Below are 16,594 nucleotides of genomic sequence, written 5' to 3' on the forward strand. Positions count from 1 at the left end.
AAGGTGCCGGCGGCCATTTTGGATTGGGAGCCCCTCGTGGGTTCCAATGGAGGCCGGATGATGGCTGGAAAGAGGCGCAATGGTCAGGATATGGCATTTGGGAAGGTGGTTCTTTATTGCGCAATCTAATTGGGTACCCTAAATTATTTTCCCTCCTCCATTTACTGGTACTGCTTTGGGAGTCGGTCAAAGATGTGGAATACGTTGGAGGACACAACCCATTCGAAGAACAAATTACTTTCCAAACTGGTAACGTTCTTTAGATTGGATGTTCGTCCAACGTATTCCACATTGCCCCCCCAGCCTGCCCCTCAGGAGAATTTCTTATGCGATAACCTTGCGGAAAACGGAATTTGCAAAGTGCAGTCAAGCTGGCATGAGATGGGTCCCACACATTATGACGGAAAATACTTAAACGGAGGCTACGGGCGCCGTGTGTCCTCTTTATAACATCATGTGACCTGTGTTTGGTAAGTAACTTGTTTGTCTTGGAGATATGGCCCACTGCATATCATGTGGTGCGGGTAGATTTCTTTAGCTAGGCACTAAACTGGAGGCCTTGAAAAACTCTCAGTGACTTGCAGTTTACAGTCTTTGGCGTACTTTCGGAGATACCTGTAGAGGGCATCACAATTAAATTGGAAAATGTTTTAGTGGACTTGCTTGGATCTACAAATGAGGGTAATTGACTGCTGATAAATCCCACATTATTCCCATGAAAGGACTGTCTTGGAGATGCCGCGATTGGCAGATTTAAGGCAGAGAGTGATTTAAGCAGACATTGTTTGTAAGACAGTTTCGTTGGGGGCACTAACAAAATAGTTTTTATTTCCAGCTTTGTCTCCTGAATCGCTAGCTAGCAAAATATTTGAAAGAGTTAAATGGGATGGAAAACATTGCACAGGTAACGGGGGGGGGGGGGGCAGGGATGTGGGGCCAGTGCATCTTCAGATGGAATATCAGTGCAAGAAGTTTTTTGTGACACAAGCGGATGCTGGAAGATCTTTTGTTAAGGGGTTTACAGATGGGTTCTGTTTGAGGTTTTTACTTGTATTGGCATGTTTGATTTCTAGGTTCGTTTTTCAATTTTTTTTATTGGGAATAGCTAGTTATTGAGCTGCCCTTTAGTTTCGTGAGTGGTGACAGTGAATTTGGCTTATTATAAAGACTCAGTGTTTGGGTTTGTCCGAGATCTTTGATTACGCGCTCTCCCCCTACTCTTGGGGGTTGATCTACCTGTAATAATGGTTATGTTTTTAGAATGTGCGTTTTAAATGGGGTTGTTTTGTAACTTGATGGGAGATGCTACTTTTTAGCTACATTTTCTGTACTGGGATATCTTTGAGGAGGACGATTACTCTGGTTGAATCGGCACGGTCTGCAACAGTGATTGATTTGCAAAAAAGAAATACAAATTCACACTGGCAGTAGGTGAGTCATGGCATATGGATGAGTCTCGTGTGCAAGGTGGTTTGTTTGTTCTTGAATTAACTTTGAATGAAAGAATTCTTAACCTACATACTAGCAGGTGAATGCTATGTGGGAATCTAAGCAATGGAGTTGAAGGGTAGTGAGTGAATTTGCATTTAATGGATTCATTACTGCCAAGTGTTGCCAAATAGGACATCTCTGTGTGGAAATGTAATGATTGCATCTCTCATTAGCTTAATAAGCGGCCATCACCTCCTCATTGCGTTTTTGCAAACAAAATTTTCTATGCATTTGTTTTCTTCCAACTTCTACTAAGCAAATGTAAAATAATTACATGTCAACCCCTTGAAAGTGATTTCCATACAGCATAGGCTGTACATTTTGTTCTTGGAGGTCTACCTGCAAGGTCCCTTATGAACAACATGTTCATGCCTAAAATCCCACATTAACATAAGAAGGATTTTGTGTGGGAGGTAAATATTGTTGAAGTAACATTTACAATTGGAACCTACTGTCGACAAGCAAGGGATTAAGGGGGCGCTGAGAGATGCAAGCAGACCCTACTCTTAACCCCCTGCTGTGTTCATCAATGAATCTATAAAGGCTGGTCATTCTAGAAATGTCTGCTGGAAGGGCAACATACTGTTAGAACCCCTGCTAGTTCCAGAACACACCAACCTTAGATTGCTCTGAATAGTTTACTAAAGAAAAGCTTCCTTTTAAAGGTAAACTCGTGGCTAGATGAAGTATTTCTTCCCAAAATATACTTGGACCACACACAGGACTAGTAAGTGATTCCCCTCCAAGACAATATTTTGTGGGAGCGCTTAGCGCCTACCTTTTTTAAGTACTATTGCTGTTGTATGCATTTTCTTAATGAACATTGTCTATTGTATTTTTTCCTTTTGGCTGAAATCCTGTTGACCTGTGTCTAGCCATTCCGGGCAATCTGCTTTTTTATTTCCATATGTTCACTAGTTAAAATAAACACAAACGTGTGAGCTGCAATTCTGCTGCAAGGCTTTTAAGCATGTGGCTTTTGTGAGAAACCAAAGGGTGCCTCACCTGCTAGTCCTCGGGGACTTGATCGCCATCGCTTTTGGATCCAGTTCATGGGACTAGACCAGTGCGGGAGGATCACCTCAGTGAGGGGGCCTGAGGGAGTGGGGGTGAGTCGAACAATGGTGAGACGTGGTATTCCCCCCCCGTACCCATGACCCCTCCTTTTTCATAGGATTCTCTGATGGCCCAACTCCCTCTCCCCACATCCCCCTTTCATTACATTCTGTACACACAGACCAATAAGGAACTCCTAAATTATTTTTATTATTCAAGATTGGAAAATGTTTACTCCCTCCTCCAGAAATACAAGCACTACTTTGGGAGTCTTATCATACGATGAGGAATACGTGGGAGGACGCAATCCATTCAAAGAACAATTAACTCACCCGTGGTAACCTTCTTTCGACTGGATGTTCCTCCCATGTATTCCTCATCGCCCCTCCCAGCCTACCCCGCAGTTGAATTTCCTTGTTATTACAGTTTACGCTCTTTCAGGGTGAGTAGCTGTCAGGCGTAGGATAAAACAATACATGTAAAAAACGTAACTGAAGCCAACGGTCACTTTGCGGGATTTATACCATCAATGACATTAAGACGGAGTACCTGGAGGGACATCGCGTCGTCAGGCATCGGCATGCAGTGCCCCCTGCTGGAAACAATTATCGAAGCAGCTAAAGCTGGATATGGAGATATAAGATGCAGAATACGTGGGAGGAACATCCAGTCGAAAGAACGTTACCACAGATAAGTATCTTGTTCTACTTGACTGGATGGTATGGGCCTCTAGTCCTTTTAGAAGTGTCACGTTCTTCTTCAAGTTCTTTAACATGGGACTTTCGGTGAACTCTGAGATATCCTATTTGATGGCTTCTCGATGCCTAACCTTATTTTCCACTGGGAAACGAGGTTGTCCAAAGGTATTTGGAGGACCTTCCGTGTGGATGCTGCATAAAGTAAAAAAATATTCCAAATTATTTTGATCAACTCCATCCACCGCCTCGTGGTTCCACAGGCTTCTGGGTTTTGATGGCTTATTACATTCTCTGTGCTGCATGTGAGGCCAAACATGAGGAAACCGTTCCATCTGGCTTCCGTTTGAGGACAGACGGACAGGCTCCCCGTGATTTCAATTTCCATTTCCCTGATGGCAGACTTGATTTTGTGATCCAATGCGTCCAATCTCCTAAAGGGAATTCAGTTCAAGAACGTAACCTCCTATATCACTCGCAACCAATTCCTATCTTCTTGGCTGGGGTGCCACTCCTGAAAATCTCCTCCAGTTTCACATCCTCGGGAGCCTTCCAATGGCTGTATTCAATGCACAGCTGTCCTTTATGCCTGTCATCAGGCGCCATGTGGGGCAAACCTCAGTATTAAGCTTGATCTTAGTTCCTGGTATCTGATGGCTTGACTTGCAGTCATTTCAGCTTGCCGTAGATAATAAGTGATCAGAAATTAATACAGGAGCAAATGAACCCTTTTTTTGCCACTGGTATTTTGGCCAGTGCCTCAGTCCCTTGATGTGTGCGGTTGTTCTGTATCTCAGACTTGGTGAGTTCTGGAATAGCTCATGATTCTTGCCAGACTACCTTTCAATCTTAGTGGCCTCCAGAAATTTGGAGGTGGTCTCCTTTACTCTTTTAGTTGAGCGTCACATTTCAATGGTCTCCTTCTGCATTTCCTGCTATATTGGGGCCTGCATCCATGATGGGATTCTTAATGTGGGCCATGGCAGAGAGGGCCACATTAGGATCCTATGGCTTCTGTGAATATTGGTCTGGTTTCATGGAATACTGCGTGTATAAATGGCAGTTGCATCAGCCTGTAGAGTTTCAGGCCCGTTCAGCCTCAGACTTCTACAGTATTTCACAGCCATAAGGTGGTTCTGAACACTCTTTGCTCCTTTATTCCTAAAGTTGTCAAATATTTATATTTCCAATCAGGAGCTCGCCTTACCCACCTTTTTAATAATCCCTCTGGAGAGAGACTGAGAATTGTGCAAACTTGGATATGGGCAGCGCTGTTAAATTCATGCAGTGATATCTAAAGCGACCTTAGTCACTTTATAAAGGCATTTTTTCTGGGCTATAATTTCTCGTAAAGCTCCATGGGACTCCCCTTATGCAAGCGTTATTGTCCTAACCAGCTCTCAGACCGATGCTAGATTTGACCGGACACTAATGCAGAACCTCTTTCATTTCATAAGCTTTGGTTCACCACCCCCTCTAGGTTATATTGCTATACACCCAATAGTATTGACTAAAGGGTACTATGGACTAGTACAGTAGTCCGCACAGTGAGTAACTAACTTTTTTTCTGACATCTGGTCTCCAAGAAGATTTGTATCCTGCCAATTCCTACAGACTCGTGTCTCTTCACCAACAGTGGGGCTATCCACACCCGCTCTGAGAATGGAGTGAGGGTAGCATGGCGTAAGCACCCAGTGACCTGAGATTGCACCCAAGAGGTAGGGTGGGTGTGAAACTGAGACCGCATAGCCATACTGCTGCTTGGTGTTAGCTGATGAGCTGACCCCGTTCAGGGCTTGCAGAACAGTGTTGCAGCATACCAACCGTACTTAACTCCATCGTGGATTTGGTTCCCCCTGAGTCAGAAGGGTGGCCAAAGGCAGCATTGGCGGTGGCATGAACATATTCTATAGCCATCCCAAGAGCACGAACTATGGATATTTCGAGCGATAGCTAATATTTCGAAATGCTAGAACCATCATTGGGCCCAAAAACCCTGGGATCACATAAATAGCAAGTATTGATCTTTATGACCCAGACCTGCAGTTGGGTCGAGAGGGAGGTGATTCTCTTTACCCCTCCCAGCTGTTTGCCCTCTGACAGTCGGCTAAGTTATTTGACACAAGTATTCCATCTTTCTTGGCTTTAGCGACAGTGTTCTGTAAAATATTTTTTTTTGCATTTGTTTATATACCAATTAGTTGGGTAAGTAAACGGCAAATAAGCATATACTCTTAATCGCAAAATATTCTGCACTTGTCTCGCAATGTACAATACCTCTTGTTTTCAGTAGCTTCTGTTCAAGTTAAGGGAGGATTAAGAAATGGAGATGGGGGAGGAGGGAGGGACCCGGAGAGAGATGGCGGTAGCATTGGAGAGGAAGAGTAAGAGAAAATGGAGACTGACCGCCAGGGACCAACGGAGACACGGGCAGAGATGGACAATGGTAGGGAGGCAGCAATAGAAATCGGAAGTGAGTTAAAGAGCGAAATAGGGGGACTTGACCAAGCTTAGAGATTGGTGGAGGGACAGAGTGGAAGAATGAAAGATGGTCCTTGGCTGTGTCTGCCTAGGAAGGAAAAGAGAAACTACATATACAACATTAATTGGACATTTGAGAAAGACCAAAGCAGTGAGTAAGACGGAATAGTGCTATAAATGTATTGTCGGGATGATTTAATGTATCCCGACGAGGAGAGCAGGGGCACTCGTTTAGGAGGGAAGAACACAGATTTCGCAGACATGTCTTTGCACATTGACTGTAACCTGTGATTAAACCAGTCCTACCCCCAGGCTATGTGTAGCCCAGAAAGAGCTGGCCAATCCGGGTTAGCCCTGTGGGTCTTCCATTTGTGGAGAAGCTGGGGAGACCAGGATCCACGTAAGACAAACCCTGGAACTTTATTTATTTATTCCATCCTGACACTGTTGATATAGGCCAGTCCTAAGAAAGGAATCCCCATTTTGTTTTGATATACCTCTAGCCCCCTATAGTAGTGTATCCAAAATATGATCCTTTGTGACTTTAGTCACATCTTGTCGTTCTATCACAGGTAGTTGCCAACGTTTGGTAAAACAGATGTTTTCAGCTTCTTTCTGAATCTGAGTAGGTCCTGTTTTTGGCGTAGCATTGGGTTCAGCCCGTTCAATGATCCTGGGCTAATTGCTTTGTTTTGCACTCCATGTTTTGTTTTTCATTTTGAAGATTTACTCATTTTTAGCTTCCACCTGTGCTGTAGACCTAGCTTTACTTAGTAAGGCAGCACCTAGAGAGGTTGCATAGATTTGCCCCACAGGATGTGCTTTAGTCCCACCATTAGTTGAGCTCCTATATGGTGCTTTAGCGCAAAAGTCGTTTTCATTCATAGTTGGCTCTTTTGACCCACATAGTGAGACTAAATAGTGTTGGCCTATATGTGATGCGTTAGTGGGCCCTTTTGTGTTCCGATCATGGGTGGAGCCTTCCAGAGCAAGCTAAGGATAATGCTATAGCTGTATGGAATTTAGCATGCAATAGACAGCATACACTGAGTCGTCGGGACCTGGAGGGGGTATGTGGCAAGGAGATTGCAGGGATGCTGCACCAGTTTCTGGTGGAAGTGCTTCAGCCATGGAACCCGCTTCCCTGGTCGATGCCTGGGCCTGAAGTAAGCCTGCGCAGCAGGAGTTACCTTTAGTAAAGTGTAAGCTGGACCGTGGCTCTCGTCAGCATTCCAGACTTGCGTGGGATGCAAGTGTAAGAATGTGGGGCAGTTGGTGGGACAGAGAGTGTTGTGTTAAGATGCACTGTTCGTGGTCCTGTATCTTTGCAATAGACTTATCTTGTACTCGCAACCACGCCTCCGCCTCATCACAACAGTGGCGTTGCAGCGGGACAAACCCGAGCACTGATGACCCAGGAGAGCCCACAGCTGCAGGCCCAGCCCCATCACATCTATTGTGCACTGTGCAAGCAGACCGAGCACCGTGCCAGGACCTGAAGGTAGGTGGCGCCTGGAGGGCTACAAGTGATGAACCTGGTGTGCTGCGGGAAGATGCATTTTGGGGCCTACATGATAGGAAATTGAGGGAATACCAAGACGTTGCCTAGACAATCATCAATACTGCTGGCAGAAGCGCAAGGAGGAAGCTTCGGCCAGTTCAAGGTGATCATGCCGGGAGTAGGAAATGGCCATATCTAGATGAGTCCCCAGGAGGAGGGAGAGTGGGGCAACACCATATTGCAACAGGTTCTGTGGAACTACTCTGGGAGGGATGGTGGTACCCTAGCAGTTCACTGAGAGCAAGCAGCAGAGAGTACATTTGTACACCTAGAACACAGCCAATACAGTTATAGGACTTTTATAGAGTCAACGTCCAGAATAGCCGAGTACCAGAAGGGGTACACCCGTACAGTGGTCGCTACCGCAGTTCAGATGTGCTCACCTTTCCACGGAGGAACTTGATTATGGGGTCCCCCTGCAAAGGCGTTGCTAGGGTTGGGGGGGGGCCTGCGGGGGCTATATCCCTGGGTCTTTTGGTTGTAGCACCGGATAGAAGCTCAGGTGCCGCAACGAAAATGCTAGCCAGCCCTGAGTGCCGACAGACCCATTAGCCTCTGATCTTTTCCAGACCTAGCAACACCCGTTCCCTGCGTGATTTCACTGGCCAGTTTTTGAAGTGCCCTGGTGACCTCACAAAACGGCATGGGAAGAGTGGAAGGATTTGTTGAAATTCTACTTGCTAGCTTTTGGAGGCGATTAAAAAAAACATGACACCCTGATGACTTGTTCAGGGAAGGACGCTGTGTGCATCAAGCACCTACCAGACCCAGTGACAAATGAAAGTGGAGAAGGTGGCTGTCCATCCCAGGCGGCCATGTATGGACAAGCTATGAGGAGACTGGAAGAAGGGTACCACCATTGCACTGATCTGGTCTTAGAAAACTACTAATTCTTCTCCTGCAAACAAGCTCCCTCATTGTGTGGACAGATACCGGGCACAGCGGAGAACTGTTAGCTACCTGCAGTGTCATGGGGTTGGAAGAAGAGTGCATTGGAGACCAACTAGTATTGGGCACGTGTAACCCAAAGATCCAAGACGGACTGTGGCAAGCCAAAAGCCCCACGTTGCAGAAAGAACTAGCAATTGCTCGAAGCATGGAATTGAACAGCGAGCGCACCAAGGGCATTAAGTCCAATGAGGCGATGGTTACAGAAAGTGGCATGGAAATTAAAGGTGATGGCACTTCCCTAAGAGGAATGCGTGTTTGCAGTCCGAGGAGCACAAAAGAGAGAAAAGCGAGTCCTAAAGCCCACCAACCATACTAATAGTAGAGTTGCATGTTTCTGCTGTGAGATGTCCAGACAATTCGCACTTTGATAGTGTCCTTCAACGAGAGCCCAGTGTTGCAAGTGCTATTCGCGGAAACATTTTGGATGTGTGTGCAGAGGGAACACCAGTCATCCAGAGGCAAACAACATTAAAGTGAATGCCATTGCCAGACGAGAGAAGCTACTTTCCTTGGAATCGTACTATCACTGTGCCTCTAAAATGTCGACTGCGCTGTCAGCCTTTTAGAGAATGCCATTACTGCGCCTAAGTGGAGCGGGGTTTGCTCTCCTTGGTCTCAGTAACGGTAAGCGGGGGACAGGAGAGAAAAAAAAATATAGATGTTTTTGTTTTTTTAAAGAACCTATCGGCGTCTGCACTGCCCCACGTAAGTCCGAGGAACTGACGCTGAAGGGGTACAAAGGAGTCGGCGGTGGCACACACAGAAGTGTGCCACAGTGAAGGTAACTGGGGTGGGGTTTAGGGGTTGGAGTATTGCTGGGGGAAAGTGATCTATCTGATCATTGCGCCGTAATTGGCGCCTACATTTTCATCGGCGCAGTGATTACATAGATTATTTCCTTTTCACTGGTGGTTGTTCACATGCTTCCCATCAGCGAAGAAGAGGATGGCCCATAGTGACTTCCTGTTATGCTAGTAATGGTAAATGACACAGCTACAAATGCTGGTGCACTTGCGTCCTCCTGCACTCTTGTATTCAAGGCGACATATGTTTGTTTATTGAGTTTATATAGCGCTTTATTCCAAAGCGCTTTACAGTAAAACAACAAGGTACAATAATGAACGAAGCATATTTACAAACATGAAATATGATGCACTGATGCAAGGCCTTTTGGTAAACGGACATTGATCCCACGGCGTATGACTGAGGACCAATAGATATTTTAAGCTTTACGTGGTGCACAATGAGGGGGCCACAAAATTGGAGGTGAAAATGGCACAATTTACTTGTCTGGTGCAAACAAGGATGCCTTAAATGGAACTTAAGCCAGGAAACGAAGTGCAAGTACAAGTTGTTCACAAATATGCGCCCCGGTGGAGGAGGTGGTAAACTGATTTACTGAGGTCTTCAGTGAAGAGTTTTACTCACCAAATCATGCCTTGGTAGTGCACCAGCCCTGAGGTGGACTAAGTAAGGAACGTTCTGATGAGCATGAGGGACAAGCAGAGTTGTACACGGAGGGAATCTTGGAACCCATTGAGTCCAGTGAATGGCTGAATGGCTATTACCCCATTGTGATTACTGGAAAACCAGGGGCAAGATTTGATTATGTTAAGACCTCCAAGACATGAAGCCATATGGATTTAAAGATGGCCCCTTCACAAAATCAGCACTGTTATCCAGTATGAGAAGGGTGCGGTGACTCCATCGTCAATATACCACCAGAGACTTGCATCTGCACTTGCAGCACATCAAATCATTAACTCGCCATGGAGCATATAGTTCTAAATATATGCCATTTAATAATAATTATGTATGTAAATATGTGCTATTTAAATCGCTTTGGATCAAAGTGCTTTGGATCAAAGCCCTATATAAATATAAAATTATCAATTATTATTTGGGCTGGCGTCCACCAGTGCAGTCTTCCAGAGAGTTGTGCTGAATGTGCTAAATATTTCCTTCGGGACAAGGGCATACAATGCTTCGCTTCTAGTATGACATTGTAGTAAGAGCTTTGGAGTAAAAAAAGGAACATGACCCACTTTTAAGGCGCGTTTTAAAAACATTGGGGTGGGTTTTACAATGGAAAAGAAGAATTGGGGATTTAAGCGCTCTCAGGCGACATACGTAGGACATGAAGGTCTCCAAACCAGAGTCAGTGGGGTGATCCTAGATGTACAGGTAACTGAGAACAAAGACCATTTTAGGTAATGCCTTGAGACATTAGAGTTTTATGCAAAGTGTCTACCAGGGTTTTCAGCGAAGACGTTGCACCTGAGAGATGCATTGTAGAAAGGCCCGTTATTGAGTGCATGGGGACGTATGCAATATGAATTTGTGAGTATCAAACAGGGCAAGTCAAATGCTCCAACCCTATACAGATCTGGTGTGGGTGCAAGGAGATGCCTGATGGTGGATGCGAGTGAGGGAAAGGTATGAATGCTTGCTGAATCGCCATGCAGAGGGGTTGGAGGTACCCATAGCTTTTGTGTCCAAGGCACGCCACGACAGCAAGACTAAATTCTCGCTCATTGAGGGGGAGGCCTGGGCCTGTTGTTGGACAGCACAGTTTTTGAGGAAATACTTGTGGGGGGTGCGATTTACTGTGCTTAATGACCACACACATTTTGCACTCCTCTTAACAAGTTGTGGCTCAGGAATGGCCACCCCTAGAACAGCCAGGTTTGTACCCAATGTGCAAGTATTTAATTTCACCATTGACCTCATACATGGCAAGGACAATCCTGTGGTAGTTTGCCTCTCTTGACAGTTCTTCTGTAGTGGAAAAGTTGAAGAAATTAGTAAATGGGTAGCACGTGTGAAGGGTGTGGTGAATGCTGTTGTGATGGAAGAATGAATTAATGAGGTGTTAAGAGAAGATGACGAGGCAAATGGAGTTAACAAATCTTCAGAGAGCTGGCCAACAATACCAGATTGTGCAATGGTCAGGGATGAATTGGCACTGCAAGTGGGGTGCAAGCGATACCCTCCCCCACACAAGCTGCGAGATCCAATAAAGTTGCCAATTGAGGTCACCTGACCATAGCCTTACAAGGGTATGGGCTGGAGAATGGTTCTGGTGCTGGGCATGGATGTCATGGTAGAGCCTGTAGTTAAAAAAAACAATTGCTTCGAATGTGTGGAGAGTGATCAAACTGAGTGTGCCCAGTGCATGTACATCCTGGGGGCATTTCATTGAAGATCTGGCAGAAACTCCGTGTAGATTTGATTGGAACCATGGGGAAGATAGATTGCATCTCACTATGCAATGACCCTGGCTGACAAACCTCCTGCCTGAAGAATGGGTGAGGATGCTGAAACACTTCCATGGCTGCAAGGGGCAGTCAGTGTATCTTCCAGCACGTTTGATTGAGCAGGTAGCTCCTCTCTGCGTGATTATGGACGACGGCCGACGCTGTAACAAGAGCAGATGAAGTGCAATGGAAAACAAACGTATAGTGCAGAGTGAAGCCAACTGCGCTGATTAACGGGTCCAGCGCAGTCAGGGGGCCAGATAGTGGGCCTCCTGAGCCACAAGGATTCCCCACTCAGGGTGGGAATGGCCAGACCTTGGAAGCAGCTGCACACCTGAATAAGGGAGTCACATCATAGGTTGGATGGCTGTGTGATCGAATAGTTTGGCAGCTGGTAGATTGAAGGAAATAGACCTTGTCTCCCGTTCTTATTATCTTGTTTAGCAAAGTTCTGCCACTCGGTTTAGTCCTCCTCTGCGCCCTTTCCGCTTTCCTTCACCCGCCCCGTTACTGTGTTTAGCTTGTGGACATATCACATTGAAATGATAGAAGCTGGAAGTAGAGCATGGCACTCGCCCGTGTTCGGGAGCTGCCTGGGTTGTGGAAATTGGAATGTGGGGTTGTTTGTGGGACCGAGAGTGTCACATTGACATGCATTCTGCATCATTGCAATGCAGTCTTCTACTTGCAACTGCGCCTCCGCCTCGTCCCAAGACTAAGCCAAAGGTTGCTGACTGCCGATGCCCGTTGTAAAAGTGCCCGATTCAAGCTTCGCGTTTGTTTCATTGCCGCATCTGCATCCAGTCGGCGGCGCCTCATCGGGTGGGAGTCCACAATGGGCGGGCGGGTTCCGATCGCGGTCATCGATACAGCCATCCGCGCGAAGAGGCATGCAAATGCTAAACCTTGGCTTTACAAAAACGTCAAACACAAAAGCCGAACTCTGCGCAGCTCCCTGAAGCTGCCAGGGACAGGCGGGCCTTGGAAACCGTCAGCTTTGGGCAGTTGTGCAATCGGCGTGTGATTGGTATGGTGAGGCAATGCCTGACTGACGTATCGTATGATTATCCGAGCACTCGCCCGATTACACCCCTTCCACATCTCCTCCTCTGCCCGCCAACAACTCCTCACCATGAAACTGCAGACCGTCCTGAATGACTGGATCTGGGGGAGGAAAGGTAAGACGAGAAAGCTGGGCTAAATTTGCTATTGAGATTAAGAAAAGTTGTGCAATGTTCTGGCAGCCACTAATCCGCCTGAGGCCGGAGACTATAGAAGTAGTATACGTTCTTATTTGGACAAGAGGGCAATAGGTCCTGTAATGAAATCATTGCAAGTGGAATGTAGCGTCCTCTTCCCGGCTGAGTGGGGTAGGTTAAGGAGTTGCTTGGCTAGAGGGCGGGGAAGAGGGTTGCAGGTGTTATGTTCATTAGGAGAATATGTGTGGTTCCAGTGCTGGCACAGAATGTGGCGGCGCAGGTCAGGATTGAAGTGAGTTGGCAGAGCTCTGTGTGCCACACCATTCCTGGAATAGGAGTGCGCTTCAGGGCCCCATTCCAGGTAAGCATGGAGTTTGCGGGCAGAGTACAAAGTGCAGTACATGATCATGTGTGCAGGTCCGGGCGGAGGTGTGCTGGCCGACCTGCGTGGAGCTTCAGAGCTGAAACTGTACATGGTTCTGCGGGTTAGGGCTGATGTGCGTTGGTGGAGTTCAGTGCGGGGGTGGTACGTTGTGGTGCCTTTAGTGAGAACACGGTATTTGATACTGTCTATGTGCATTGGAAAAACACTGGGGGGGAGCGCATGGGGGAGTGGGTGTTGAGGGCCCTAATGGAGGAAAGGCAGGGGGCGCTGCTATTTTTCAGAGGTACTTTGGTGGAGCTTTGTATTCGTCCTCGCCTTTGAGTAGCAAAGTATTCCTGGTCTATTTTGACATGGTTTGCAAATGAGCCGTTTCAGCTTTGCAAGATACCACATTTTGAGATGCATCGTCTGAGATGTGTATTGTTCTCGCTGCTATAATAGTTGGGGTTGCTGCAGGCCGTATTATTTGGGTTTACTGGTGCAGGTTTGAGATGCCTTCTGAGAGCTATATTGTTTAAGCGGGGTCTTATTGTAATAACTAGCTGTTTCATATTTTGGTGCTAGGGTCTGGTGACCACCCATTAAACGCAAGATATTTTCAAAATATAGTACAGCAAATTCATATTTTTTTTGTAAAACTTTTTTTTTAACTCCAAATTGATCTGCTGATTTAGGTCTAGTTGCCCTTTGTCAACGTAGGGGAAAAAGGGAGGTTTCTCTTAAGTGAAGCATCCCAAAAATAGCCGTTCCTTTTGTTTTCCCTAATGTTTCTTAGTGCTTATTGTCCGTGCTGAAAATTGAAAACATTTATTGGGGGGGCAACTGTCACCTCTTTGGCGAGGCTGGGCTGTGGGAAGGAGGGGGCGTGGCACCAGGCCATGTTGCACAACACAGTATCTCTTCATAAAACCCAATCCTAGTGATTTCCATAAAACCAAAGAGCATTATGGGAACATCATAATGTCCACAATTTTAAATGTTAAACATATCTTCTAGTCATTAAGTAAGAAGCCCTTTTAAGTGAATAATGGACCCTTCTGATTTGATTGGTCCTAATAGTCACCCTAATGGAGAGATGTCTCTAAATTGCAGGACATGTATAAAAGTTTCGACAGCTGTAAGACGGTATGTGAGGATCTGGGAGTTTCTGCCTGCAGTGCGGATTCTTCTGAAAGCGCGTATAAAGGGTTACTCGTGCGTGCAATGTAAAACGCAGACTGCTTTCAGAAGACTAGGCAGCACTATGTGCCTAGTCTTCTGAAAGCTTTCTGCTCGTTGAGGCAGCAGGACCTGGGGGAGTCATGTGCTGGCCTCTGGGTCTGGGGGACTGCACGGTGCTCTGGCAAGACACTTTTGGACAGAGCGTTGCTCTGTCTTTTTCCGGCCCATTCTCTGCACTGCTTATTGTGGAATACTTATAACCGCATCATAATATACCTACGTTTGCCAAAAGTGGGAGAGCCCCCTTGTGCGGAGAATGAACAAGGACCTATTGTTTGGGATGGTACCCACTCGGTGTGTGGTCACTGTTTGCTCTTTGTGCCATGGGGAGGTTAGTAGCCTGCAGTGCTCTAAATGGAGGAAAAAATACTCTAGCAAACCCTTTCCGAAGTGCTGCAGTCACGGTAGTGAGAGAGTTGGCTAGTCCTAGGGGGTGGGGGCTGGCTTGGCTGCCTTAGGCCACGGCTCCCCCCTGTAAGAATAGTTTGGTTCACTGACTGGGCTGCTGTGGGATGAGCTGGGGAAGGCATGGCATAGGGAGTTCTGCTTGCTGCTGGGAAGGAAGAGCCTCTTGGTAAAAAGGGGACGCTCAGTACAGGAGTATAGTGGAGGGGTGACCGACAAGGGGCACAAAGGGAAGGTGGGGGAATGTGGGACCGGGAGACCGCTGATGGGAGAGGGGGGCGGAGGTAACACTTCAATAGGCATTCCAGTGGGAAGTAGTGCCAAGAGGAGAAGGGAAGGGGTGCCAGGGACTGATACTAATGAGCATTCCCACAGTAGGTCTCTAGTGGATAGGAAGGCGGTGGAAGCTGGGACGGCAGGTAATGGACAGCAGGTGAAAAAGCTCATAGCAGGTGTGGAGCTGGGTAGGAGCCAATGCAGGGTGATTTGGAGTGGGGAGTGGTCATTAAGTCAGCAAAGCCTGACAAAAGACCTTGCTGGCATTGGTCCTTTTGTCATTTCGGAATGGATAAAGAAAGGGATTGGCGAGGTGCAGTGTGTGCAGGTGATAAGTGGAGGGAGATTGTTGGTAAAAGGTGTAGGTGAGAAACAGGAATAATGCTTAGGACTTAGCTAGCCTTGGGAAACGCTGTATAACTGACAGAACTGTAAGGGATTAAATGCAAAGGTGTGATGTATGGAGTACCTCTTAGTACACATGATAAGGATATAGTGAGATCACTGCAAGATATTGGGTTGTTGTAAGTGTAGCGGTTGAGCAGAAAAACTTCTGATGGAGGCAGTACCTCTACGGCTGTGGCACTGCGGTTGAAGGGGGGTGTTGACTCATAATGTGTGTATTTCGGGTATCAGCGCTTTAGGTTCAAACAGTATGTCCCGGTGCCTCTTCAGTATTCTAAATGCCAAGAGTATGGCCATGTGGCACGAACATGTAGGAAGGATGAGCAGCGTAGTGAATGTGGTGGGCCACATGATATTAAGGATTGTTGTACGAATGAGGATATGCCAAAGTGTTCTAATAGTGGTGGTGAACACGTTGCTTCATGTAGAGGTTGCCTTAAGCAAGTAGAGGCCTAGAAAGTAATGCAAGCAAAAGTTAGCCAAAAGTTCAGCTATGCAGAGGCTGTTCAGAAAGTGAGAGAGGAGAGCAGGGAGGTGGTGACAATTGTGAGGTATAGGACCATCTACACGGGTGTGCGCTCGCCTGGGCTTTTCTGAAATTGAATGATGGTAGATCAACCTGCGGAAAATGTCTGTAGACATTTTTTTATGCTCACCGCACAACATACACGTAGACCTGCATACTCTGGGGGGGGGGGGACACAGCCTACAGGGGCCGCCTCCCCCTCCCTGGCATATTTATTTGGAATGAGAGCCAAGAGTACATCAAGCCATCTCAGAAGGGGAGAAGGCAAAACCTTCCTCCTGCCATGGCCAGCCTAATTAACTAACAAAGGCTCCATGGATCCGCCCTTTCCTTTGTTTGCTGCTGGTGGCAGCCTTGCATACTAATCGGAGTTAATTCTTACAGGCCAACGGGGGGGCCTGGTCGCAGAACTAACAAAGGACAGGAAAAACCCCAACTCCCTTTGATATACACTGTGTCAACCTGAAGCCAACTCCCGCCTCAGTATGATGATAGTTTATGTATATAGCGCCTATACACCATGTGTTTCAAATCGCTTCAAGGCAAGGTAGGGAACAAGGGAAAATACAATTATAGCGCCTATACACCATGTGTTTCAAATCGCTTCAAGGCAAGGTAGGGAACAAGGGAAAATACAATTACACTCTTACAAGCCATGAACAGTAAGGATGTGAAATTAACTATC

The 16,594-nt window shown here is 46.6% G+C and overlaps 1 protein-coding gene across 3 annotated transcripts in view; it reads left to right on the forward strand.

Annotated features, from left to right (window-relative positions):
* Positions 1 to 16,594, forward strand: part of POR (cytochrome p450 oxidoreductase) — a 964,880-nt gene that overhangs the window by 131,913 nt on the left and 816,373 nt on the right. The window contains exon 1 of one of the 3 annotated variants that reach the window (XM_069614933.1): positions 12,523 to 12,670. The exons of the other annotated variants lie outside the window; for them this stretch is intronic. Within the exon in view, the coding sequence (XP_069471034.1) occupies positions 12,553 to 12,670 (118 nt within the window). The 5' untranslated portion in view covers positions 12,523 to 12,552. Of the gene's footprint in view, positions 1 to 12,522; positions 12,671 to 16,594 lie in introns of those variants that run through there. 3 annotated transcript variants of the gene reach the window in all.

This window comes from Ambystoma mexicanum, chromosome 9, assembly GCF_040938575.1.
Source record: "Ambystoma mexicanum isolate Mex_15411 chromosome 9, UKY_AmexF1_1, whole genome shotgun sequence".
Lineage (NCBI taxonomy): Eukaryota > Metazoa > Chordata > Amphibia > Caudata > Ambystomatidae > Ambystoma > Ambystoma mexicanum.